General features: G+C 35.7%; 1 protein-coding gene across 5 annotated transcripts; it reads right to left on the reverse strand.

Moving 5' to 3' along the window:
* On the reverse strand, positions 1–26889 carry LOC127988294 (double-stranded RNA-specific editase 1). Of its 5 annotated transcripts, XM_052590956.1 has the most exons (13): positions 18274–18422; positions 17169–17219; positions 11820–11846; positions 8391–8459; positions 7862–8058; positions 5608–6545; positions 4678–4792; positions 4420–4588; positions 3453–3604; positions 3171–3339; positions 1954–2135; positions 1691–1869; positions 1–703 (listed from the first exon to the last, which is right to left on the reverse strand). In XM_052590956.1, the coding sequence occupies exons 5-13, from the start codon at positions 7872–7874 to the stop codon at positions 527–529; spliced, it is 2094 nt and encodes a 697-aa protein (XP_052446916.1). In that variant the 5' UTR covers positions 7875–8058; positions 8391–8459; positions 11820–11846; positions 17169–17219; positions 18274–18422; the 3' UTR covers positions 1–526. The 5 variants fall into 5 exon arrangements, with proteins under 5 accessions (XP_052446916.1, XP_052446915.1, XP_052446913.1 ...); XM_052590955.1 differs by lacking the exons at positions 7862–8058; positions 18274–18422 and adding an exon at positions 26701–26889; XM_052590953.1 differs by lacking the exons at positions 7862–8058; positions 18274–18422 and adding an exon at positions 24605–24684.
* Positions 26890–27274: the final 385 nt, after the last annotated feature.

Genomic DNA, 27274 nt, shown 5'->3' on the forward strand with positions numbered 1-27274 from the left:
AATCTGTATTAGCACATACATGTTGTATTGCGCATCTCTATAGTTATTTTCACAATGATGTGTATTTTTGTGCAACCAAGCTGCTGGTTTATAGCAACCATAATATAGATCGGTTTGTCTCCTGTCCTGAGTGAAAACTTCCTGCAGGGAACTTCCTTGGTGAAATCATTTAATGTAAAAACAGTGATCCACTACCTAATACAATTATAGATGTAACTTTAAATCATTTTGAGATAAAATTAAGGCAGCATTATAGTCGATGTGATTAACTGTGCAAGCCACCTTGATTGATTGGATTAGAGCAAGGTCTTGTTCATACCCAAAGGTAAAATTTCAGCCGGGTTACTTTTAACTCAGCCATTTAGTTTTTTCTGAGTAAACACACCATGTTTTTTTTACAGATAAAGGAAACCAAGCAACTCTCAGTAATAAGAGAGGCTAAAAAAAAATAACAACAACTATGGAGGTTAGATTAAAACCTTGCATTCCATGTAAATGTACAAAAATCTCTTTCTCTTGGCTTATCTTAAGAAGTAAGGGAAAACTGGTCTTGTTCAATGGGTTTTTCAACCCATGCTCCAAGTCCTGCTTTGTAGAAAGCTTTGAAGAGAGTCTGTTTGGCCGCGTGATACTCCACTGCCGCTTGTTTTGCCTCGTGGTAGGAGCCTGGCCGAGATCCTCGGATCCGCAGAGTCTCACTGAGCTGAGAGAGGTAAAAGGATATTTGCTTTTTAATATACCAACAACCCTCTACAAACACCTTAGCAATTGAATCGCCACTGGCTAGTACATTTTTTAGTTTACTCGCCAGACTGATATGGGTGAAAAATACATTTATTCGTATTAAACCATTCGGTACGAGGCTTTCGGTTCAGTTCGGTACGCATTACAAACCAAATTATTTGTTGGACTAATCCTACTACATTTGGAAAATAAAAGAGCTTAAAGTGTGTGAAATATAATGTTCTCAGTGCCACTGCACTCAACAAGGCAGCCTAAAAGGACATATCGAACCGAACTGTGAATTTTGTAAACTGTTACACCCCTTTTTTGGTCATTCAGTATTAACTGAATAATAAATAATACTACAAATTCTACTAATAAGAACAATATATAACAGGGTCAATAATAGGTGAGCAACAGCCAATGAGATTGCTGTTTGAACGTTAGCTCCGCCTACTACCAGAGAACCCGACTGAGAGTTCTTAAAGCTGAAGAATTCCAAAGGAACTCCGTCATTTTGGCAGGAAAATACAAGAAACAATATAATTTACATGTACCGTGTCAATTCTGCATGTTATGTACAGTAAGTCTCTCTCGCTCTCTCTCTTTGCGTGTGCGTGAGACAAAGCCATGGCTTCACACGAGAGTTGTGCGGTGCACATCCATTGAGATTAACTGAGAAATAGCACAGAACGCTTGACGGACAGTGAAACTTTAAATCATGCAGTCAGTGTGTTAGGTGAGTGAAAATATATCTGTGCTATACTTATACTTTTATAGCCTCCAACTCACACATTGGTGAGTAAATTCTGAGAATTTATTACCCAGAGTGAAGATTTAGTCGCATATGTGAGTGATTTACTCGCAATGTGGAGGGTTGAATAAGTTACCATACTTGCTAAAAAGTCAACCTTGATTCTTGAGATTCATCCATGAACTATCATCCACCTTTACAGAAATGCTTTACCTTGGCATGTAGACAGACCCAGCGGCTGTAGAGGGCTTGTTTACAAAGCTGAGACGGTCTTCCGAGATCATCTTTTCCTGTGGTGGCATTAATGATCTCCAACCCCTGATCTCCGACTGTCCAGTTGACGCTGAAGTTGGGAGCTTTCCCAGGTTGCCTTGCTTCTGCGTTACTGATACCTGCAGAGGAGGGAGAAAACAGACATGGTTGGGCTAAGAGCTGAGAAAACCGATACAATCAATCATTTATTTGAGATGTTTTACCACTAAGAAGAGGTCTGTTGAGGGCGAATGGCTTGGGCAGATCGTCCATGTCGGCGATACGCTGGTACATGGCTCTGGAAAGATGGTCGGCATGATACAGACTTCCCAAAATTAAACTAGAGAAATAGATGGGTTCTGTAAAATAACTCAGAAGAGACCCCTGCACGCCAATGACGTTCCATCTACAAAAGGAGAAAGAAAACCACAGATGTTTTTTAAAAGTACAGGTGTGCACCTGGTTGACAGATAGAAACAAAGTCATTGGTTGCATGCAGTACAAAGTATTTGCCCCCTGCGGACATACAGCAAGATACTTATGCCACAGTACCATGAAGGAATAAAACAACATCCTGATGTCAAAAGAGTGCACTCACACAGTCATATTTACGGCAACCACTGAAATGATCGGAAAAATAACACCTGCGGTCTATAATCTCAATCACTGTGATTTCCTCAGCCTTCAGAGGGATTTTTTTTCCAAAGGTGATGCATCAGATCTGAGCTTTCAAAAAGCCTTAGCTCACAGCTGGATGATAACGACTGTGTTTAACTGGAGTGTATTTCTTGGCATCCAATGCAAGGCATACGGATGTGTTTGCGGCAGTACGGATTCCCTCAGCAGGCGGCTGTTTTTTAGAGACCAAAATCAGAGCCCTAATCAGGGGCCCAATGCCCCTGCTCCAGGGAGCCCCCCGCTCTGGAGAGAGCTGAAGTGATTGGGGTTTCAGAGCCAAGACGACAGCCAATCAGCTGCTTTTTGAGTGCCACTGGATGCAGGCAACGGAATGCTAACGACACTCATTAAAGTTGTGGGGAGGGGGCTTAAGAAAAGAGTAAGATGGTCATAGGAAGCATCCGACATCGAGCAGATAAAGGAGAGGTGTCACCACAGAAGTGTGCCACCTGATGTTAGCAGGTTTTTTTTTCCTCAAAAAAAGAAAAATCAATCATTAAAGCCAAATCGTTTCCAAAAAAAAGGCGAAGCAAAGAGGGAAAAAAATGCTCTTTTATTCAGTTTATGGTCACCCCTATTTACAATCAGAATTTTTGCGAAAAACAAATTTGGATTTGAAAATACATCGTAATGCATCAAACAAATGTCCTTCAATGGAATTGAAATGGGTTACAAACTTACAAATATCTGCTTTAGGGAAAATGTATTTTTAAAGAGGCATGAGAAAACAAATATTCTATGAAAACAATATTTTTAATCATACCTGGCAATCTTGTCACTACACGACATGGTTAGGAGTCGTTCTCCCTGCAACACTCCATCCCAGGTCTGAATGGTGTTACTCGTACGGACAGGTATTGTGCCTTCTCCAGATTCAATCTTGGTTCGCAGTTGTCCGCGAGCCTTGCGGTTTGGATGTCGGTCGCCCTGGTCTAGAAAGAGCGAGTTGAATTGAATTTACTACTTTTTAAAAACTGGTCCATATTTTGTTGTGGCATTCAACAACAAAATGAGCAAATCCATCCATCCGTCATAATTTACATACCCTCGGCACCAGCCTCATGAGGGGAGAAGATCCGGGCGTCTCCGCAGGGCGACGTGCTGATATACAGATGGAACTGAATATCGTCTTTTAGCCGGTAGCCATGTTCACTACACCATCTGAATATGGATTTCTCATGTTCCTCAGTGCTGTCGCTAAAGACAAAACACACACACTTGTGAGATCTATGATGTCAACAGAGACCATTAAGAGGGCTTTGAAATGTCTCTAATTGAAAATAGGTCCTTGGCCTGACACCCATGTCATTAAATCTGTCATTTATTATTTCACAGCAAATAAAGGTTGTGTCTAATTGATTACACACACACATCCATGTCTATATAATTTCATGCTAATCGGCATCTGAGAAATTGATCCAAAAATAATCGTCCATATCCACAGGCTAGTGTGAATGAGTGGACATTTTTTAATGATCGAAAATAAAGGATGATTAGAGGGTATTGTTACACAAACAATATTACATATTTTATTATTATTGTTATTATAAATATATAATTTATAGATTTATTTTATAAGTATATTTGGTTAATAATTTAATTCAAATTTTAACCGCAATAACATTAAGATATGATATACTAGCATGGAAATTATACATTACTGTCAATTTGACATTAATGGTGTTCCTCAGGGATCTGTTCTCGGGTCTCTAGTTTTCATCATTTACTTCTGTTAGGTCACATCATCCGTCAACATGGCTTTAACTTTAATTTTCATGCAGATGACACATATCTAAACAACTGAAAACATATCTGATCTGGTTGTGCTTTTTGTGTTCTCTACATTGTGTAAATGTATGCCTTTATTTCTTCTGTCACGGTGAATAATGAATGATAGTTAAGCTTCCTTGAGTTTTAGAAAGCACTATATAAAAAAAAAACATTATTATTATAATTTAGAATGATTAAAAATATATAATTCCAAATGTAAGCTAAATATGTATGTGTTTCACCTGAGGAAGTATTCCATCTGACTGTACAGGTATCTGATGAGGGAGCGACGTGCGATGATCTCAGCATGGCAGTCGTTAAGGGCCAGTCCTCGATCACTCATGTACTCTCCATTTATACACTTGGTTCCTGTGGTGACGCAAATCACCTGAGCATCCTTCACATCTGTACCTGATAAAAAAAAAATTAAAAAAAATTCATGCGATTCAGCCATATAGGACATGTTCAACATTCCAGTCATAAGCTTGCATTGTGCTTACCGGTTGTCATGACAACACCTGCAAGGACTTTCCGCCGTGCGTTTGGAGATGTGAAGTTATCCGTCAGCTCACTGAACTTTTCAACAACTAAATGGGAGACGGCATCTGCGAGGACCTGTAGAACCCACAACCATAACTGTACAAACATCTGAATGACATGCAAGCACTGTATAAAGATAAACAGCAAGAATTCAACTGCTATAAGACTACAGCATTACGGAATAAACTCCAAGGACACATTCAGTTTATGCTTTTGAAAATAGAACATGTATCCATTTGAAAATGGCAGACAAAATGGCAAATGCTTGAACACAAAAGAAATGAACTGCTTGAGTGACACAGACCTTTTTACTGAAAGATCTCTTTAGACAGAGAGGTGAGAGCGATGCGTTTTCCTGTTTGAGGAGTGCTTCTGTATCTGATTTTAATTAAGATTCTGTTTATTCTCTTCGGTTGTTATCAAGGGGGAATGGGAGGGATTATGAACAGGATTAACTAATGTGTAAATAATGCCGTGTACACTGGCGCACCGATTAAAAGTTTAATGCTTGAGTTCATTTGAAATCCAGCTGAAACGTTCGTGTGTAGGTTCTGATTTAATTAAAACTCTTAAATGAAGACTGGCAGAAGCTTTATAAAGGACAAATGATGGTTAAGTAAAGCTACCGAAGCATGGCATTTAAATCGCATTAAAATTGCTTTTTCAAATATCAAGCTTGATAAAAATGCAAGACAGAAGTCCTATGTATGGGGTCGTAGTGAATTAATTTATAGCATAATCAGTTACGTTCATCGTAGTCTAAACTTAGCCCACCATGAGGTAATTTTGACCAAACAATGATCACTTACACAATGGCACCCAATGTTAACATTCTGGGGAAGAGATTGAAACCATAGAGGGGAAAAAATGATGGGGTACACATTTCTCACCTGAGGAAGGTGTAGCTGAAGTCCCTCTCTTGGGATTGGCTGCCGGGATGGTGTCTGGTCCAGTTGCATGTTAAAAAGGCCTGACAGAGCGGCTTGGGCTGCCCTCGCTTTCGCCAGCTTTTTATTCCGTCCAGAACCTTGGAACATCTGTGTATCTACAGTCACTGCCATTATAAAGTTCTTGGCATGGCTTTCACCGCTCTCAGCCACAAACTCATACTTCAGTCCAGGCCGAAGCTCATTTAGGATCATCACAGCGTTTTTGCCACTGCCTGTAGGGGGCATTGTGAATGCAGGGGGTACTGGGAGAGCAGGACGTGACCGGTTGATGTTTTTCAGCGCCACGGGCAAAGGGTATTCGTTTATAGAGCAGAGAGACCCATTGCTGCCAAGACTCAAGTAGAAGGTGTCATCAGGCGGTGCGGGCGTCTCAAATCCATTAAATAGCATGTCTGGGAAATCTGCTTGATCTGAAGTGAAGTCTGCGTTAACGGTCAGCGTGCGGCCCATTGCGAGATGAGCTTCGGACGCATTGGGAAACTGAACAAAAGAGCGCAGAGCTTTTTCGGCCGCATTCAGTTTGGCTTTCTTCTTCGTTGGGCCTGAGCCCTCAAATAACTGTCCGTTAACCTCAACGGTCATGACGAACACGGGTGCATGTACCGGCCCCGTCTGAGACAGGAGCTTGTACTGCAGTCCTGGCTTGATTTCGTTCAGTTGCATGAGAGCATTTTTTGGCAAGACTGGCCCTTGGGGTTTCCTGCGCTTCTTGGGCCGGAATTTGGAATGCCCGTGGCCTTTGTTGCCCTCCTCCAGAGGGCGTTTCCTGCTCAATCCCCGAGCATTTCCATTGGTTAAGTGAGGCCCCTCCCCCAGCGCTTCTTTGGAGAAGAGGTTGTCCAGGTTGCGGTTTTCTTTAACGTCCATGCTACACGAACCTGTGATGTCCAGAGAGAGTAACTTACAATGCCTTCCACGCAGGACCTTGTAAATGTAAAATTTAGAGATTCTTTCATCTCTCTTTGTAACTGGATTGAATGATACCATCCTAAAAGCAGATTTAGTCTAAAATAGTAAAATATATATAAATATGGTTTAAAAATATGAATATTGCTTTCAAAAGATTTTTTTTTTAATATAACACTTAGATTGAGGGCAAATTGCTTTTTTAACATTAAAAAATTAAAAAATATAAATTGTACACCAAACTTGCAGGACATTAACATTTTCATTATTTAGATATTTATAGAATTTTCCTAGTAATCCAGATTTTTTCTCCCCCAAGTATATGTTTTTATTATATTACTAAATACATTAAGGGTCATTGTTGACCCTTACTAAAGAACAAAACTGCAATCTACCAAAACAAAGGACATCATATCAACCAGTTTCCAAAGCAGATGGAAATGAGTGTAAATTCTCATTTATAACATCCTGCAGTAAAAGCTTGACAAGTTACTCTATTTGGTGATCAGGGGAAAAAAAAGTTAAAAGAGAGAGAACAGACAGACAAAAACAACTGATATACTGTAGACAGTGCTACCAGAATATCAATCTCAGTTGTCTATTTGGTACGATTTTGTCAATAGGTTCTTCCCAAATTCTGATTGGGAAGATCTGCATGTTTGGAGGTGATGTGCACTCATGGAAATGTGAGTCTGAGATGCACTGGTATAACTATAAAGTATAAACGTGTTTTCCACAGCATTTATCTTGCCTTCCTTCTACATTGAACCTATATCCGCAAACATGCAACTTCTAGACACGCACTGAACATAAATGAATGTCCTGAGACAGCAATTTGTACTGAGGTTGTTGTACAGTCTCATCAAGTTCCATCACACAATGTTTTAGCCAGACTAGCCTTGGAAAGTGGAGCAGACACAACTCTCGTCGTCCTTCTCCAGAAGGAGTTTCAGGATCTTCGATGGAATATGTACAAGATATGTGCAGAGAAAGTAACTTCGGTCCAAGTATTTTAAAAGTTCATTCATCTCTCTGTAACTGCCAACATACAGCGCATTTGGGCTCCTGGACCTTTCCCGATCCTATCCTCCTCTCTCTTCCCCACTTTCCTGGTCATACTGTCCGATCTCAATAGACAATAAAAAAATAACCGACATTCAATAACCGATTTAAGGAAAGGCCTTCGTCATTGAAACGAATGACACAGAACATAACCTGCAAGCTGAAATAATGCTTGAAAACTCCACACAGGTGTTGCGTTTGGAGCGGGAGAGTTTATAATCCTCACCAGACTGAATCATCACACTCCAATTTCAGAGTTGTCAACAACCTTCACTTTTCCTCTGCGCTGCCCGTCTACAAATCGTCCTCCTGGGCACGGTGTTAACTTCCTGACCATGCCCCCTTAAAGACTTCTGAGGAAACTGTGGATTGTGCACTAGCTCGAAGGCAACAAGCGAGTGGAAAACACGTGACAGGATCTCACTGATAAGATGGAAAAAAGCAGAAGAGAACAGAATTCGAGGGCTGTCACTATTAATGCACATCTGCTATTCTGTTGCAGATTCTCAGATTCTTTTAGAGCTTTCAGGTCCCCTCGTTTTTAATCATCTTTAACAGTTAAACGCAAAACAATGACAATGACGCTGCTAATAATAATGCGACACTACAGTTTTTGGAGTATACAGGCTATCACATCAGCAACAAAACAATACATATGTAGAATTTGTTAAGGAAGTAAGGAACCGCTTATAAAAATGGCTTAGCTTTGTACCTAACGCACGCACACAAAACAAAAAAAACTATAAAACACTCACTCATGTGTTTTTCTTCATTCACTTCCAGACTGCAGAACTTCTGCTGCCCCCTGGGCCGCCCACCGGCTCCTATTGCAGAGAAACCAAGGGAAGGACATTTAAAATTCATCTCCAATCATGATTTCTGCTTACTGAAGTCATCTGTTCCCACTTACACCCTCCGCCTGCTCCCTTAATGAGGCTAATTAACCAGCTTTAATGACGGGAGACAACTAATGTGCAGGTGCAATTATTGCCCAATTAAATGCTAACATTCCCCTAATGAATCAGTGAAAGAGACAGACAGATCATCACGCTTTGAGAAAACAGTCACTTTTAGCACTCAAGCCTCAGCTCGAGTGAGAACCGACAAAACTTTAGAGGAATTAAACGTCTGTTGGGGAGGAGCACGTCTTTTAATTGAACCCAGTACCTGAATATACTTGAAAACGGTGGTCATGCCAGTTAGAAACGGCATTAAAAATATATATTTCTTTCTCGTGCTTTGCCACACCTCTGTAGAAACATATTTTGAAACCAATATTGGCAGAAACAAAATAACTGAATCCAAAGGCAGGGAGATATGGAAGCGTCCATACGTAAAGGCTTGAACGAGGACAGGGCCGTCAAGACGAGACTTTGAAGGGGCTGAGTGAAGTGGATACAGTTGATAAGAGACTCCATGATAAACAAGCCTGAGAAGCTCGATAAATCACCAAAGCTATTAAAGTGAGTGACGCACGCAGGCACTTCAACAGAAGCTTTTTAAAGCCGATATACTGACGCTCTAGACATAAACACCATTTTATTTCCTGTCATCGCAACTTTTCAATCTTTCCGAAATGTCCCATTTGATGCCGGACTGAGCTGAGAAAATGTCTTGGGTGAATAAACATGAAATCTAAATTCCTTCCCTCTTAGAAACCATTATGAATGCAAGGAGTGGAAAATAAGGTGTCGGGAGCTGGATAAAATCACATATTCTGCATGCGAAATCGGTCCACGTTTCACTCAGAGATAAGTGCACCTGCTCGTTGATGGCGATCACCGATTGATGTTGACGACGCTACAATGCCATAAAAGAAGGGTTAGCCATGTCAAACCCTCGTGAAAATGAAAGCCGTGGGATAATAGGAGGCATTTCTCACAGTGTGACGCCTAGCACATTAGTGAGCGGAATTGATAAATTAGCCAACACCACTCACCATTCGACATCTGCTTTTAGAAACGAGAACAAGCACACAGATCAACCTCATGGGATTGTTTCCATCTTATACTAATTGACTTTTTTACCTGACAGCAGTTTTTCTGTGCATTTTCTACTACTTTTGACCATAAAACTGAACTTTTGGCTTGAACTCTTAATCCTCGCCGTTCTTAAAGTTACAAAAATAAAAACACTTGGCTCTCTTAACGGAGCATCGGAGATGTCAGCTATCAGCTCAAGGCATTTCTAAGTTGAAATGACATCACAGACACTGTTAGCGTGTCGGAAACTGCATTTGGGGCTTTAAAACAGCACGGGACGGTGCATTAAACGCCCCTCTTGTTCAGCACCATGGAGAGCTGCGAGCTAAGAAAGATGAATTCAGGACCACGGAGAGCAGACGGCTTAGAATGCACAGCGGGTCTTTCTGAGTGAAGGGTAGATGTACGATCATAAGACGCAGCCTGAACGCGAGCAATAGCTCAGCTCTACGACCCTCCAGCTCATCAGGAAACACTGCAGGAGTGAGAGAGACCAAAGGGAGAGCTGAAGAAATGCAGAAAGAGATCTGGACAGAGAAACGTGTGTGTGGAGTGCATGTGCTGTGCAGATAGAAAAAGACACTTGGCCTGATTCTTTCTAAGTGTCAGCAAAAGTAAAGAAACCACCTTTCGGTGTCAGCCTATAAGGTATTACGGTTCAAAAGTACTACATGTTTTCTTGGATTAAAGGAGAGCGCAACTAACAGGGCTTTCGCCGAACAGAAATGCAAACTCATTCTTGCATTCATCCTACTGCAAACATTGCTCTGTTTTAAAGAGATAGTTTCCCCAAAAATGAACATTCTGTCATTAATTACTCACCGTCATGTCGTTCCAAACCCGTAAAACCTTCGTTCAACTTCAGAACACAAATTAAAATATATTTGATGAAATCCGAGAGCTTTGTGACCCTCCCTAGACAGAAACGCAATTGACATGGTCAAGACCAGGAACAGTAGTAAAAACATTGTTAAAATAGTCCATGTGTTATGTAATGTTAAGAAGCTACGAGAATACTTTTTGTGCGCAAAGAAAACAAAAATACTTCATTCAACTTTATTCAATTATTTTTTCTTTTCCTTGTCAGTCTTCAAAGCACATTTATAAGAGTACCAAGCCTCATGGACTATTTTAATGATGTCTTTACTACCTTTTTTGGCCTTAGACGTGTCAGTTGTGTTGCTCTCTATGGAGGGTCAGAAAGCTCTCGGATTTCACCAAAAATATCATAAATTGCGTTCCGAAGATGAACAGGATTTACGGCTTTGGAACGACATGATGTTGAGTAATTAACAACAGAATGTTTATTTTTGGGTGAACTATACCTTTAAGATCTCGATCTGTCCAACAGGAGCTCAACCAGTGGTGTGAGTTTGGGGCGTGGCTTTCTGTTGGACTGACCAATAAAGAAAATAATAGTGTTCAGAAAACCTGTTTGGTCACACTAGTGAGACTGAAATTACATGTTTCCAATCATTTTTACTTCAAAACAACACTTAAGATATTTTACAATGACCAAGGGTGACTGAACATTTCTATAGACATTTTCAAGTCTTAGAAAAGGGTTTCATTTAACTTTTAAAGAGCAGTTTTATGGCCAGGGCTTTTTTAAACAATAAAATGCATAAAATGAGTGCTGTCAAATTATTAATTGCGATTAATAGCAACCAAAATATTTCTTTTTTTAATTTACGTAATATAAGTATGTGCTGTGTGTGTGTGTGTGTGTATATATATATATATATATATATATATATATATATATATATATATTTTTTTTTTTTTTTTTTTAATTATTTTTTTTTTTATGTATATATAAATACACACACGTACAATATATATTTAGAAAATATTGACATGTATTTACGTGTATATATTTATATTCATATAATTTATATATAAATATATTTAATAATATTTAAACATAACATATTTTTCTTAAATATATAAACATGCATGTATGTGTATTAATATACACATAATAAATATACACAGTACACACATATACATATACACACATATATTACGTAAGCAAAAACTTTTATTTTGGATGCAATTAATCGTTTCACCGCACTAATAAATATCAATTTTGAAAACATTGACAGGATCCACTTTTACAGGTTTTAAATGCATGAGAACTCAACCAACACAACATATAACTAATATAACATTTTTAATAAATACACAAGATATTCTGCCTACCTTCATTCATTGTCTTGTTGATGATCCCTGTGGGGGGGGGAAACAGATTAACATAGAAATAGATAGTGGTAGACCAATACATCCTATTTACATGTCATAATATTAGTTATACATACAGTAATATAAAAACAACTAGTTCTGCTTTATTTGTGAGCCCAGTTTTGTAAATGTGACAGGGTCTCTACTAACTCTGAGAGCGCACGATGCTAACAGCCAGTCACAGGTTTTAGCATCAGAGTTGATCAAATAAAGCTCGCTATCTTTCAGACAATTAGCAGCTGCCAGTATCGCCGTGTCTTCACCGCAGGACCTGTAAAATCTTTATGACAGCATTCGTTTAGTGTCGACTCCGTAGGGACTCGGCGGGCAGCGGCAGGGCTGCGTGTCAATTCGTAAATCCAATCAAGCGATTTCATCATTTAACACTCATGAACTGAAACACACACACACACACACACACACAACAGCAGTGTGATAGAGAGAGCTAGAAAAATGGACTCATGCTCCGAAATTTTTTCCTATTAAGTTTGTACCGAGTCTAAATTCCCCCCCCCCCCTTTCAGTGGGAGTCAATGGAGTCCAGTGTTGTGTTTTATATTGGACCCCATTGACTTAAAGCAGATAAAACTGTTCAAATGATCTTCTTTTGGGTTCTGCAGAAGAAAGTCAGTCATACAGGAGCGACAAACAACACCACTTTTTATTTTGGTTTAAACTAGAAGCGAACTTGAAAAGTGTGTGAAAAGCAGCCATTATTCCTATCACATGAAGGGGCAAACACAGGTGCCACTGAAGCTACGGGTCGAGCACAGGTGCGACAGATAACACACTTTATCAGCAGAGCTCCAGACCACACCACATGCCACAGAGACGGATCTATCGCCGAGTCCATCAGAGCGAGAGCGGGTGAAAGTGAGAGGAGGAGACAGGTGGGCTGGACACGGCTGGTCAAACCTGAACCGCTTCAGCTAATGCCCAATTTATTCCCCCCTCCAGTAGATTAAACTCACAGTCCGTCCCTCAGGACTTCACTCCACTACACTTGGTCTGGAGGAAATGGGTTTCTTTATCTCCATGTTTGAGCATGAGAGACGATGGCACAGGGTGGGGGAACGCTTAAGTAACCATGTTTATCTCATTTGCTCTGCCCCATTTCTGTTCAAAATTCAATATTTTCAAGCAGGCATCCAAAAGGAAATAATTTGGCATTTTTGGTGTGTGAATATTTTCACCCAGCTGATGCCAGAAAGTTTCTAATCCTTGCTAGGGGATTATTTACCACCGCAGACTTATTCCTAGACAGCAGTCAACTGAAAAGAAAGAAAGAAGGAAAAAAATACATAAAAAAAAGCTGTTTTCTCAACAAAATATTAAAAATAGTTTTAGTAAAGATATGTGTGTGTGTGTGTGTTTATATATATATATATATATATATATATATATATATATATATATATATATATATATATATATATATATATATATATATATATATATATATATACAATAAATAGAGTTTTAATAATATATATAAAACTGAGTTTTTTTTTTTTTTTTCCGGAAAAAAACACATTTTTTATTTATTTATTTATAATACGTTTATTAATTGAATTATTTTTTAGAATTACTAAATAAATATATACTAAACACAATATATAAATATTTTACTATATACAACAAATATAAACTTGTATCTTATTGAATCTTATCAATTCAATTTGCCTTTAGAAAAAAATAATAATAATCTAATAAACTAAGAATTACTGAAATATGAAATTTCCATATTTTGTCATAACCAGGCTTTGTTTTCTACTAATTTAGTCATGAACAGAATTATTACGGTTGTTTAAAGTAATCAATCTCAAATAAAAATGTAATTAATAAGATAATGCAAATATATTCATTTAAAATATATGACTGATTTATTATTATAAGCCATTATTAAAATACTAATAATAAATATTAACATTTAATAATACTAATACTAAAATATAGAGTTGTTATTTATATACTTATAATTGTATTATATATTATTATATGTACATTTATTATTATGATTTACACTGCTTAACAACACTTTTATCAGCTAGAAAGCTGTAAAATGAGTTCCTGGACCACAGAGGCTGGCCACTGGAAGAGGATTGTGGGAAGAAAGGCGAGATGGTACCAGGAGGGAAGGGTTGTATTATATTTGAACAGTTGCTTATCAAGATCTCCGTCCAGGAATCTTAAAGAGACTGTGAGCTACAAACGAGCAGAGAAGCATCAGGAATCTGCATTCAAAGGTCATCTGTTGACTAAACGATCTGTTATCTCGTGGCTGTGGCCGCGGTGAGAGAGATTAGCGGCCGCTCTAATGAGACGGATTCAACTTCACACATGAGGAGCTGTCTGAATTGAACCTGCTATCTGCTGCCTTCAGCGCCCACAGCACACGCTCCGTACCAACCTCCAGTCACACAGGAAAAGAACGGCTGATAGATGGAAATAACGGAGGAACTAGTACAGTGTGTACAGTCTGAGACCTGATACTGTCACTGACAGCAACAACAGCTTTCTCCGCTTCAAACACACTTTTGTCTTTTCCTTTAGAATTTCACTTTTTTCATTCTAGTAGATTATCAAAGAGTTTTTTTTTTATAATAAATAAAAGGCATTTATAAATTAAATGTATAATTCATTTAGTAATATATATATATAATTTAATTTAAAAGGCAGTTCATTAAATACATACTTGTATACATTCAAATTAAGTACAAATCTTTATGACACCATTTACCTTACATTATTAACACGCAATTGAAAACTAATATCTGTTGATCATCAATTTATGTAATTATTAATCACTTTAAATTTCATTGAAATAAGAGTAAATATAAATAAAATACATTTAAAATGACATTATTAATTAAACTGAATTAAATCGATCAAAACTTTTATTATAATTATTTGTGTAAATGCAATATGTATTAATTCAATTAAAATATTTGTAATTAATTATTAAAGAAAAATAAATACAGTTAAACACATTTACATGAAATATGTATTTTTATTAAGTCAGGAGGTAAATAATAAAAGATTTAATTCAAATTAAAAACTGCATTTTTTATTAATTTTATTATTACATTTATTTAAAAGAAACTCATCACAAGAAATTAAATACATTTAAATTAACATTCAACATTTAAATTAAATATAATTTTGTTAAATTAAAATGTAAATAAATATTTCATACAAAGACAAATTGACTTGACTGAAATGAATTTACTTTAATTTAATATGCATTTTCATGGCAGTTGCAAAATAAACGAGCATGACACAAAACAGAAATCAAGTACACTCAACTCTAAATGTTATGTTTGCTGCGCATTATTAACAAAAGAAAAACTCTTTAGGATTACATCATTTATATATAGACTCTTACAAATAAAGGTGCTTCAAGATGCCATAGAAGAACCTTTCTGTCTAAATGGTTCCATAAAGAACCTTAAACATTTCTGTTTGACAAAAGGTTCTTGTGCTGAAAGAAGGTTCTTCAGATTTTAAAAAGTTACGAAAGAGATGCTTCTGTAAAGAACCTTTGACTGAATAGTTCTTTGTGGAACCAAAAATTCTAAGTTTCAAAATTCCGAAACATTTTTTTTTAGGTTTCCCAGTATTGTAAACCTTGATGAACTCTATTAATGGCGTTGATAAATCACAAATAACAACATACTAAAACTACCACACAATGCACAAACAGATGTTAAATCTACTCAAAATAGCAAAAAGTTCATACATTTTTTGTAGATTCCAGTTTTAATTTTAAACTTTTAAACAATCAAATCAAAACAAGAAAAACAAGTGACAAAAAAAACCCCGCAAACGTTTACGTCAACAAACATTTGTGAGTCCATGTTCACGAGTAAACGTCCACACAAATGAACTTTGATCCAGAGCGACTCAAAAGTGTGGAAAGAAAAAGGGTTTACCTTTGCGTTCGGATCGTTTCTTGCGTCTTCTCTTGAACCTCCTGCGAACGAGGCAGTAATACTCGCCCATGCTTGGAGAGCAGCTCTGACTCTGAGCCATAGCGCCGTACACTAACCGTGAACACGTCTCGCGCTCTGAAGTCACCTCGGGCACGAGCGAGGGAGCGAGAGAGAGGGAGGGGTGGATCCCTCGTGTTTCTGAAACAGCTTCGCCTCTTTCTTCAGTCAAATGCTTACAGAACAGCATTTAACTGACAGTTAGCAACACAACTCAACACTAATAGCTATTGTTGACCACTCTTATCATTAATAGTCACCTTTTTACTACATTAAAGTTAATATCAAGTCATTTATTTAGTCACTTTTTAAATCAGTTGAGATCAAATTTTATTTAAATGAATTAAAATCCTCACTTTAATATAATTAAATATATACAAATTAATTTTAGATGACATTAATTAGTTTCATCATATTAAAATATAAACAGATTATATTTATTTATGTATTATAAATTGTAAAATAAATTCAATAAAATGCATTCATTAAAATTAAATACATAATTTACAAAAATATTTTTTTTTTAACTATTAAATCAAAATGTACATTTTTAGATATTTCATCATTTACCTTATAATTAAATTACAATTGCATTTATTTTAATTAAATTGATTATAAAATAAATACAAATTAATTTGACACCATTTTTCATTACATATACAGTTCAATAAACTTAAATTAACACTAAACATTTAAATTAAATTAATATTATATTTAAGTTGAAATATTTTTTGTTCAATTAAAATGCAAATAAATATGATTTATTTTAACAAATGAATAATAAATTAACTACTTTTAAATAATATATATATATATTTGGTATTGAATTTATAAATTTTATTATAAAATATAAACTTTTATATAAAGTTTCAAAACATTATATTTGACCAGAAATGATATTTGAGAGAACAAGTCCTCTTAAGTAGACACTACATAGCGACCTCCTTTTTCACACACACTTCACCTCTCGATCACACATGGCTTCAGTCCAATAAATCACTCCACAAAACTTAAACACAAAAAGGTGTTCTTAGACTAAATCCGAAGGCTCTTGCAATTTCAGTTACATAAATCATTTTCTGATGTGTACATGTCAACAAAGCGCATTGAAAACTCCACACACAGAATCATGTTGAGGCAAAAGGAAAGCAAGAGGTGAAGTCAGAGTACACACAAACACAAACAAACCTCTGCCTCCCTCTGCTGGACATTCAGGACAACTTCATCACAATTACTGTGCCATCACCAATGTTAATAATCAGTCATCTGAGCAGCAGATTAATATTCAATATAAAAATCAAGCTATATATGTGAAACCCACCTGTATGAGTAGCTTCCCTTTCTTTACAAGGCTTTCAGGGAGATTTGAGACCTGTAACAAAAGAACAGAGATATCAGAGATATCATATTTACAGCAGACACCAGACAATCAGATCAGTGAAACATCTTCAGTGTATATGACAGATCTGGTAAAGGACCAAACCTGCAATTAATCAATAAAATAAATAACTATAAGAACAACAACAACAAAAGAGATACTAAATGAACATAATACAAAACAAAAGAGATACTAAATTAACTTAGTACAATATATGTATATATATATATATATATGTATATATATATATATATATATATATATATATATATATATATATAATATTTTTTTTTGTAATCACATTTAGGTATTTTAGTTTATTGCCATGTTTTGCATTCTCTTAATTATCCCATTTAAGCATTTAATTTATAAAATATAGAAAAACAACATAAAAATTAAACAAATTTAACTAAAAAAGATAATAAGTTGAAGTAATACAAAATACGGAAAAAAAACTAACATAAAACATATTTTAGTTTATTCTCATATTTTCCATTCCTTTATTTAATAATTATCCTATTTATGCATTTAATTTATAAATTATGGGGAAAAAAATGTAATAATAATAATCTAAATAATAAAGTAATACAAAATCTGAAAATTAACTAAAAGCATCAATAGAACATTTATTCCCATATTTTGAATACATTTATTTATTAACTATCCTAAACATTTAATTAATAAATTATGGAAAAACAAAATAAATAAAAAAGTAAAATGATAAAGGCAATAAGTGAAGTGATACAAAATATGAAAATAAACTAACATTAAACAAAACATTTGTAGATTTTAGTTTTATCACATATTTTCCTTCCTTTATTTAGTAATTATCCTATTTATGCTTTTAATTTATAAATTATTGGAAAAACAAATGTTAAGTTCATTCCCATAATTTGTATTAATTAATTGATTAATTATTCTATACATTTAAATTAAAAAATTGGGGGAAAATAATAATACAAACTCGAAGGAATAGAAGACATGTAAATCAGTCAAATTCAGCACAGGTTTAAGATGTTCTGTACTGTAGTTTAAACGTGTAGCTCACACAGCGTCTCTGCTCCTGACACGCAGTGGCTAAAAGCTGCCAGAAGACGGCGCTGTGCACACAGTCAAAACACGAGGGGGACTTCCCGCCAACTCAAACTCGCGTTAAATCAGTCAACATTCAGAGAGAAGACACACCAATAAACAAATACACATAAAGCAAACTAAATAGTATCATAAACATTGTGCCTTTGCATTCTGTACGAAATAAATGTATCACACGATACCAAACTCTTTCCATTTTTGCTAAATCTTATTGGGTAAAAATCCTGCTCCTCATTTTAATTGGGTCACGCTGAAAATACAAATTTTCCACGTTTCAGTCCATACACTTCTTTTAAAAAAGAGATTATCAGTCAAATATGTAGCTAGGTAAACAAAAACAAAAAAAAGTGTGTAAAAGGAGAATTATAAACTGAATAAGTGCTAGTTTGGGTTCTTCATTACTTGAGGTGAATCAGAGAAGAAAAGCTCAAAAGGGCTTCTGGTATGATGTACTGTTTTTTAGGACACTGCAGATTTTGCTAAAGGATTCAGGATGACCTTAACCGTGTCAGACCTTAAAACGAGAACATCCACTGCCTTAACATCATGTGTGTGCGTTTTGTGTGGGGCTTCATTGTCCTGAACGGGAACTGAAGTCCTAAACTGTCTCTTTTTCATTCAGACAGAGACAGTCATCTGCATGAGAAGCAGACATTAAAAGAGAAAAAAACAACTGATATGAAAAAAAAAACGTCTGTCACAGCCAACACAAACTGCTATTAGAGAAAACTGGACGTGGAAAAGAGACCATTAAAGTAAGACTACTTTACCTAACAGCATATTAGGAGGACAGTCACAGGACACTGGAAGAGTTTCTGGCTGAGCTCTGAGATGAGTTATAAACTCACACACAATAAACCAGCTCCTGTACGTGTGTGAACACAAATACAAGCCCTGACATGACGTTACCATCGACTGAATGAAGGACACATTAAACCATGCCGCCTTCAGTGCTCTTTTGAAACATTGGTAAGATGTAGCGTGTTATGAAATGTTAAAAGTGAGTTTAAGCAGTTAATAAACAGCTACTGGTCACTTATTCGACAATACAAAAATAAAATAAATTTACTTGTAATTAATAATAATACAAATTAAAATAAAATTGAAGTGCAGGCTAAATAAAAATGCATTTAAATCGATAATTAAAATAAAATCTATAAACGTTTAAGTGGGTTTTAGCACTATTAATAAACAGCCACCAGCCTCTTATTAAACAGTAATGATATTACTTTCTTTTTTTTCTTTTTTGTAAAAATAAAATGTTTATTAAATAAATATATATAAAATAGCAAGAAGTAAAATACTTTTTATATTACTACTTAAATATATGTATTATGGGTGTAACGGTTCATAAAATTCATGGCTCGGTTCGATACGACACAGTGGTGTCATGGTTCATTTAGTTTTTCGGTACGTGTGGAGGTTGTGGGGGGTTAATTGGTTATGTCGCAATGTTGGAAATACTTTGATTTTAAACCATGAAGGCGAGCCAATGGATATCACACAAGCAAAGTGCAAACTTTGTGCAAGAGATATGCCGATGAATGTCTTAACGTCAGTCAATTCACTGCGGAAAGTAAAAGTAATAACAGAATGATGGCGCTTTCGGCATCTGACGGTCATATTTACTCAGAGACGACAAGAAACTAATAATATGCTTATAACGGTATATAACTCTAATATTACATAGTGAAAAAAATAAGAAGAAACAAAGACACGCACTTTTACAAGTAGTTTGAACTGAAATGTGTGTTGGCAGAGTGTGTATACAACCACCCTGTAATGATAAAGAGCCAAACAGTGATTTTTTTACATTTTTTTTTTTATAATTTCCCCTTTCTCATTTCAAGCCGATCCCAGATGCCTCTCTACATTTACATTGTATCCAGAGCAACTTACAGTGCAGTATGTGTGTTCCCTGGGAATCAAACCCACAACCATTTGCGCTGCTAACGCAATGCTCTACCACTGAGCCACAGGAACACTGTGTGACATCACAAAAACAGGCCCCTCCCCCGATAGTTTGATTGACAGTAGTGTTTTACCTTAGTCCCGCCCTGAGTGAGATGTCATCAGTCCAACACTGTTTTATCGTCGGAGCAGATGTAGACAATAATGACTCCTAAGTGATTGAGGTGTTTTGTTGTTGGATGTAATAATGAACATAGCATTCATCATTTACTCTCGACCGCTGAAGACGCAGTGGATTATCTTTGTTTTTGAAGGGAATTCACCCCCGATCTACCTTAATGTGTCTATGTTTACTTGAATCATTCATGATCCAGCCTGACCAACAGAAGACGTGAATCTAAGATTTTTCAATTAATCTTTGCTGATCGCCTTTCCTAATAATGTGCTAATTAGTGAATCTTGCGATAAATGTGGATAAAGTAAACAGTCTTTCTGAGAGTGGCTCGGAAGAGAGGGGCGGAGTCAGCAGAGCTCATTAACATAAAGTGGCATGCAATAAAACAGTAGACAGAGCTATTTTTGACAGAGTACAAACTTTTTTATACTACCTCCACTGAGAAATTTTAACCAATCAGTACAGTATGTTAGTCTCATGTGGAAAATGGATATCCGATGACCCCTTTAATGTTTTAATGAAAGGCCTATATTTCATTGTATAGACCTGTTTTAAAATAACTTTTTTAAAAACAGTTTAATTGAGGAGTAAATAGCCTAATCTTTTGTTATTGTGTTATTGTGTGACCCTGGAGCACAAAACCAGTCTGAAGTCGCTGGGCTACATTTGCAGCAATAGCCAAAAATGCATTGTATGGGTCAAACTTATACATTTTTCTTTTATGCCAAAAATCATTAGGATATTAAGTAAAGATCATGAAGATGTTTTGTAAATTTCCTACCAACACTTAATTTTTGGTTAATAATATGCATTGCTAAAAACTTCATTTGGACAAATTTAAAGATGATTTTCGCGGTATTTTGATAGAATATAAAATTAAACCACTATTACACTATTATCTCTTTCTCTCACACACATAACCTGCTGTATTGTACTGTTGAAATATTAAAAAGCATTACCAGAGATCCTTAACATTTTCTCATCATGTCAACATCCCTTTATTAATTCATTAAACATTTGAGCTCACTGGACTTTCAGTCTTAATCTGCATACATTTAGCATGTAAGTGTTTGTATCCAAGCCCAGCCAAAACTCAAATACCTAGACAAATGCCTCTGAATTAATATGTTTTCAAAGGATATGAGCTTATTATCTGTTGCCATACATTTACAGCAACAAAACAAAACATTAAAATGAGTCCTGGTTGCAAAGCCCACAGGAGGAAACCTTCCCAGAAAACATCATTTATGACTCGGCGCAGCAAACAAATAATATTTTTAATGATTCCCCGTGTAATCTTCCCAGGTTGTGTACGGCCGCCTTTTGTTTAACATTCACAATTAAAGCTAAAAATAAACACAGCAGTATCCCGCAGTTCGACTCCGCGGTCGCAATTTAACTGCGCAAAATACACAAAGCCCCATTTACGAGATGAAAACAAGCTGCTGACAACAGCGGCTAATTAAACAAAAGCTGGTTTTGTTTCCGAATTAAAATCTAACATCAAGAGGCACGTCAAATGAAATCACAGGGCTGGGAAAACATAGTGTTAGAAAATTAAATATTGTCACGCACACTGTGATGTTACATGAATATTCATTTCTTCGTTTTAAAATAAAATAATTTAAATGATTGTAAAATACAAAAACAAGAATATAACAATAATTTAAATACTAGCAATATTTAGAATAAAAAGTATTAAAAACAAGTGATAAATACAAATTAAAACAAAATATAAAAAAAATACTTAAATTAAATCCAATTAAAAAAAGGAAATTAAATAAAAAGTTAAATAGCTGCAATTATATTAAAAAAGGACTGTATTTACAGAATCATCTTAATCATAATTTCCTTTTGACTCCTTGAAAGCACATGTACATATTGCATATGTACTGCATATGTACAATGTGATCTGTAAAATTAATATAATTATGATTCATAAGGTAAATTTCATTTTTCTAAAGAGAAAAAACACGATTCCTTTGCATCAGTTTATAAAAAAAAATGATAAACTACTCAAAAAAAAAACAGTTTTATAAAACACACATATAATGCAATTCATAATAATAATGTAATATTGAATTTAATTTGCAATAACATTTAAAAATACATTATTCAACCAGTTGTGCAGTTAAACCACATAGTTACTTAAAAAAAAAAAAAAGTACATTTCTGCACATCCTTATAATCAGGGGAAAACAAGCTTGAAAACAAATGTCAAAAAGTGGTTAGACCTTCTCTAGAGAAATCAAATTAAAATGTTCCCGTTGAATAAGTTCACCGAGTCCCTATAACTCTAATGGGCTCGTATCTGAAGGGACACGAACTAATGTTTCGCCGAAAATGAGTCTTATTCCTCAATTGTCCAAGAAATGCACACAAAATCAATCTCACAATGAAAAAGATATTAATACCCCCTGATGATACCTACTTACCAGTTTATGTCAAAAGCATACACATATATATCCATATTAGTTTTAATGAAACAACTACTAGAAACCTAGAGCCCCAGAAAGAGGCATTTCTTGCTGTCTTTAAGTCCCTCAGCGTAGATCAAACTAAAGAGTCAAGTCTTCTGTAATCCGTCTTTACTCGACTCTCAGCTCTCAGAAACCTCATTTATTTGCTTTACAGATGCAGTCGCCCGACAGAAGCTCATTAAAGCGATGGATTAAATCTTCTTCTCTCTTGTAAAGCACTCAATACAGAAACCACTTGAACAACAAGAGCACAACTACTACTTTTAATATAATTCAACAACCCACAGATTAGAGGAAAAGCCCAAGAAAGCTGTCTGTTAGCATTAGCATTAGCATTCTCACCCCCCTCAGCGACAGTTGCTCAAAATCTGAAATCTTCCAGCTAAAGTTTGACATATTTAGTACAAGAAACCAAACACTGAGTGTTTTCGAGTGACAATGTAAAATACAGAAAGAGTGCCTCTCACGCAACCCATGAGGCAAAAAAACGATGATTCATGCTTCGTGACCCGATGATTCAGCTAGAGGCGCTTCAGTTGTCTTTGCTAACAGCTGGCTCGTGACTCCAACAAAAAAACAAAGAGGGGCACTATAAATTCACCTCTTCATGAAGAGACGAGCCACTTCAGCACAAAGACTCGAGCTAAACATCCACCTGCTGTAACGCTCTGTTTGCTGTTGATATTATTCAGATCATCTGCTTCTGGTTGAGTAATTAGCTTCAGTTATTAACCAAAGGGATCATGGCTTGGCTACTTAACATGGCCTGTTTAATTAGATGCTGGAACTACATCACATATATACTTACTATATTCACCAAAAAGCACAGTATACTTCTAGACTGCACTGCATGGTACGGTGTGTCCCACAATGCAATGTGCTTAACCCGTTTTCAATTCAATAAATCAACCACAAGCATCAGCCAATGATCTTTAAAGGAATAGTCGACCTAAAATGAAACGTCTCTCTCAAGCCATGCAAGAGCAGCTTGAATTCAATATGTTTCATTATGGGAATGATTTTGGAGATCTTTACTGTTGCATTCCGTCACTTGCTCAGCAGTGGATCCATTGAAGTGAATGGGTGCCGTCAGAGCGAGAGTCCAAACAGCTGATCTCAATAATTCACACGTAATCCACGCCACCCCAGTCCATCAATTAACATCATTTAATAAAAAACTCAATTATTCAGATGTTTTTATCTTTTATGTGTTGCTTAAATACTACTATTAATATGGATACAGCCTCCCATCCATAATATTTCTTTACAGTGAAAAAGTAATCTCTTCTGAATCAGGAGGGAAATATGCACATATATAGGTGAGAACAGCCCAAAACAGGACAAAAGCGATTTAACTTTTAAGTTATCATTAATAATGGACTTTAAAAATTCAAATGCCCCGGACTTGTTTCTTGTAAACGCGTAGCTTTTTAACTTCACAAGACATTCATTGACGAGCTAGAGCAGTGGTTTGGATTGCTTGTGGATTATTGTGACGTTTTCATCAGTTGTTAGGACTCTCATTCTGACGGCACCCATTCACTGCAGTGGAACCGTTGATGAGCAAGTGATGTAATTCTACATTTCTCTAAATCGGATTAAGAAAGAAGCAAATGCAATTTTGGCAAATGCAGGCTGTGATAAATATATATATATATATACACACTGAAATTAATTAAAAAACAAAACAAAACAAAAAACAACAACCACAGCACACTCACCGATATGCTCATGTGTTGATTCCAGCATAAGAGAGCAGCAAACACATGACAAACAGGTGGAATGAACCAGGAAGAGGAAACCAACAACTGACACCAAATAAAAAGAAGAGTTTTTCCAAAATAAAAGACACGCATGAGCTGATGTTGAGCGGTCATGAAAGTGTTAAGTTATTAATGGGCAGGTTCAGACTACAAGACATTAACGCCAAGATGGAAACTGTTGAACATTATAGATTGTGAAATATGTTCATATCAGGACTGCATTAAATATAAAGCAATTAATTATGAATAAAAATGTCTTGTTTATTTACATATTTAAACTGAAAATGTACATAACGAAATAGACAATATTACACATTAAATATCTGATAATGTTATATTAAATGATGCAATTGTTACAGTGCCTCTTTTAATAGTTTAGCAAAATAAAAAGCAGATTTTGCACAGGTTATGGCTACTATTGCGCTCCTAATCTACTGCGCCTGTGGTTGTTTTACACAAGGTGATATTAATGCGGCTTCGGTGCAATGTGTGATATGGAAATAGAGAACTTTAGTTTATTCTCATCCTAACTCTAAACTGTTTGATGTAAAACGGGCTGCTGCTCAGCAATTCAGTAAGATCATCTAACCAAATGCAATTTCTGTTAAAGAGCTCTCCTGAAAGATCAAGGTTTGGCAAACTGCCTGATGTCTGGCCTGTATGTGCTAGGACTGACCATCATCACTGCGCTTCAAAGCAGTCCAGGAACGGATGAAGACCTTGTTAAACACCGAAAGGGACCCAGTCTTAAATACTAATAAAACTTTTAAAATGCTCAGATCGACTTCTGTGTATTTTCTCTTTCTTTCATTTCTATCAGAGCAGGCTCAATTCCACCTCATTTCTTTACTTGCAGAATTCATACTCGCCCGGGCAAGTGGTTTAGATAGTTTTTCCCTAAACAAACTATGATTGGAATTTAGAATCCAAACAAAAAGCACAAAGCCGTTTTCAGCATCAGTACAGAACAGCGACAGAGACTTAGTTCAAAGAATATTTGTATTGATCACAACTGGCGTCCTTAAAATTACTCTGGATTCATGTGCCTCTATATATTACATCCTTTTATACATAATATTATATTATGTGTTTATTTATTTTTCCATTTAATCAAAATGCATGCATTTTTTATATGGATGTTTTATATGCAAATATGAAAATAATATATAAAATATGTATAATATATATTTGGAATGATACATATATATATATATATATATATATATACACACACACACAAATAATAAAATAAAACTAATAAACTTTGATTAGAAATATCAAACAATAACCTGCTTAGACAACACAAAAGGTCTGTGGCTAAATGAATGGTTGCACTCTATTTTAAGGTGTCCTTGTTACAGTGTAATTATACATTTAAATAAGGAGTAATATTAATTAACTACATGAACTTACTATATAGTTAGGGTTAGGATTAAGGTTTAGTGTTACTTGCATGTAATTATGCATAATTAATTGTTATTATAATAGTAAGTACATGTAACCTGTGTAACAAAGACACCTTAAAATAAAAGTGCTACCAAATTAATATCATAATGTAATATGCATTTTATTATTAATATTATTTAAAATGTACTATTTAAAATACACCATAACTTAAAACATCGGCATGTATAATCTTAGATATATGTGTAAAATAAATAAATATTAAAAAAACGTCCTTAACAGTGCACAGACAGCAACTGCTGGCCCTCATGGGATACGAAAGCAGTTGGGACACATGCTCCTTTGACTTGGGTGTCCAAAATCTCATCAGTCATTGCTGGTCAACCATACATTTGGATGCAACTCAGTTTGTCTGGTTACTAATTTGAATAACACAAAAAAAATAATCCAGCACATCAGCATCTGTGTGTGAGCAGAAGTCATTTCTGGACCACTGGATGCTGAACTGTAGATAACGGACCATTCATTAGTATTAATATCACTATTTATTTGATACAGGTATCTTGTAGTATTGGTTAAACTCACATTAATGTAGACTAAAAGCATTGCATATATAATTTAGTCCGTGAATAAATTGGAATATTACTCACAGTGTGATGATGGGTTGCTATCCTGGGATCATGAGATGAATCCTGATGAACAAAAGCGTCCACGAAATCAAACGTAAATGCTGAATTAAAGATAAATGGATTAGAAGAGCGGACGTGTAGTTTTTCGTTGAATTAAAGCACGCGGAGCCTCACAGTACATAACACCGCGAGTCATTCAATTATGCGCGTTTGCATCGGTGAGACGAATACGGTGACGTAAAGGGGTTCTAACCGATGCGGACACCTGATTGGCCAGAGGGCGGGCGGGCTCTTCTACTCTCTGTCGTTTGATTGCTGCATCAGAGGTCGACGGGCCAAATCCTAGCGCTGATTGGTCAGGGAGACGGTCGTATGGTTTCACTTGTACGGAGAAATTTTAAAGACTACTACCTGAACATCAGAAGAAAAGAGTGTTTAGATTATAGATAATGAGATAGATTTTAATATATATCGTAGTTAAAGATACATAGATGGATGCCAATTTTTTTTAAAAGTCAAACTGAATCGTTACCGACATATTTGATCAATAAATAACATCTTTCTCTCCTATATTACAATCTATATTACGATATTG

Source organism: Carassius gibelio, chromosome B22, assembly GCF_023724105.1.
Source record: "Carassius gibelio isolate Cgi1373 ecotype wild population from Czech Republic chromosome B22, carGib1.2-hapl.c, whole genome shotgun sequence".
Lineage (NCBI taxonomy): Eukaryota > Metazoa > Chordata > Actinopteri > Cypriniformes > Cyprinidae > Carassius > Carassius gibelio.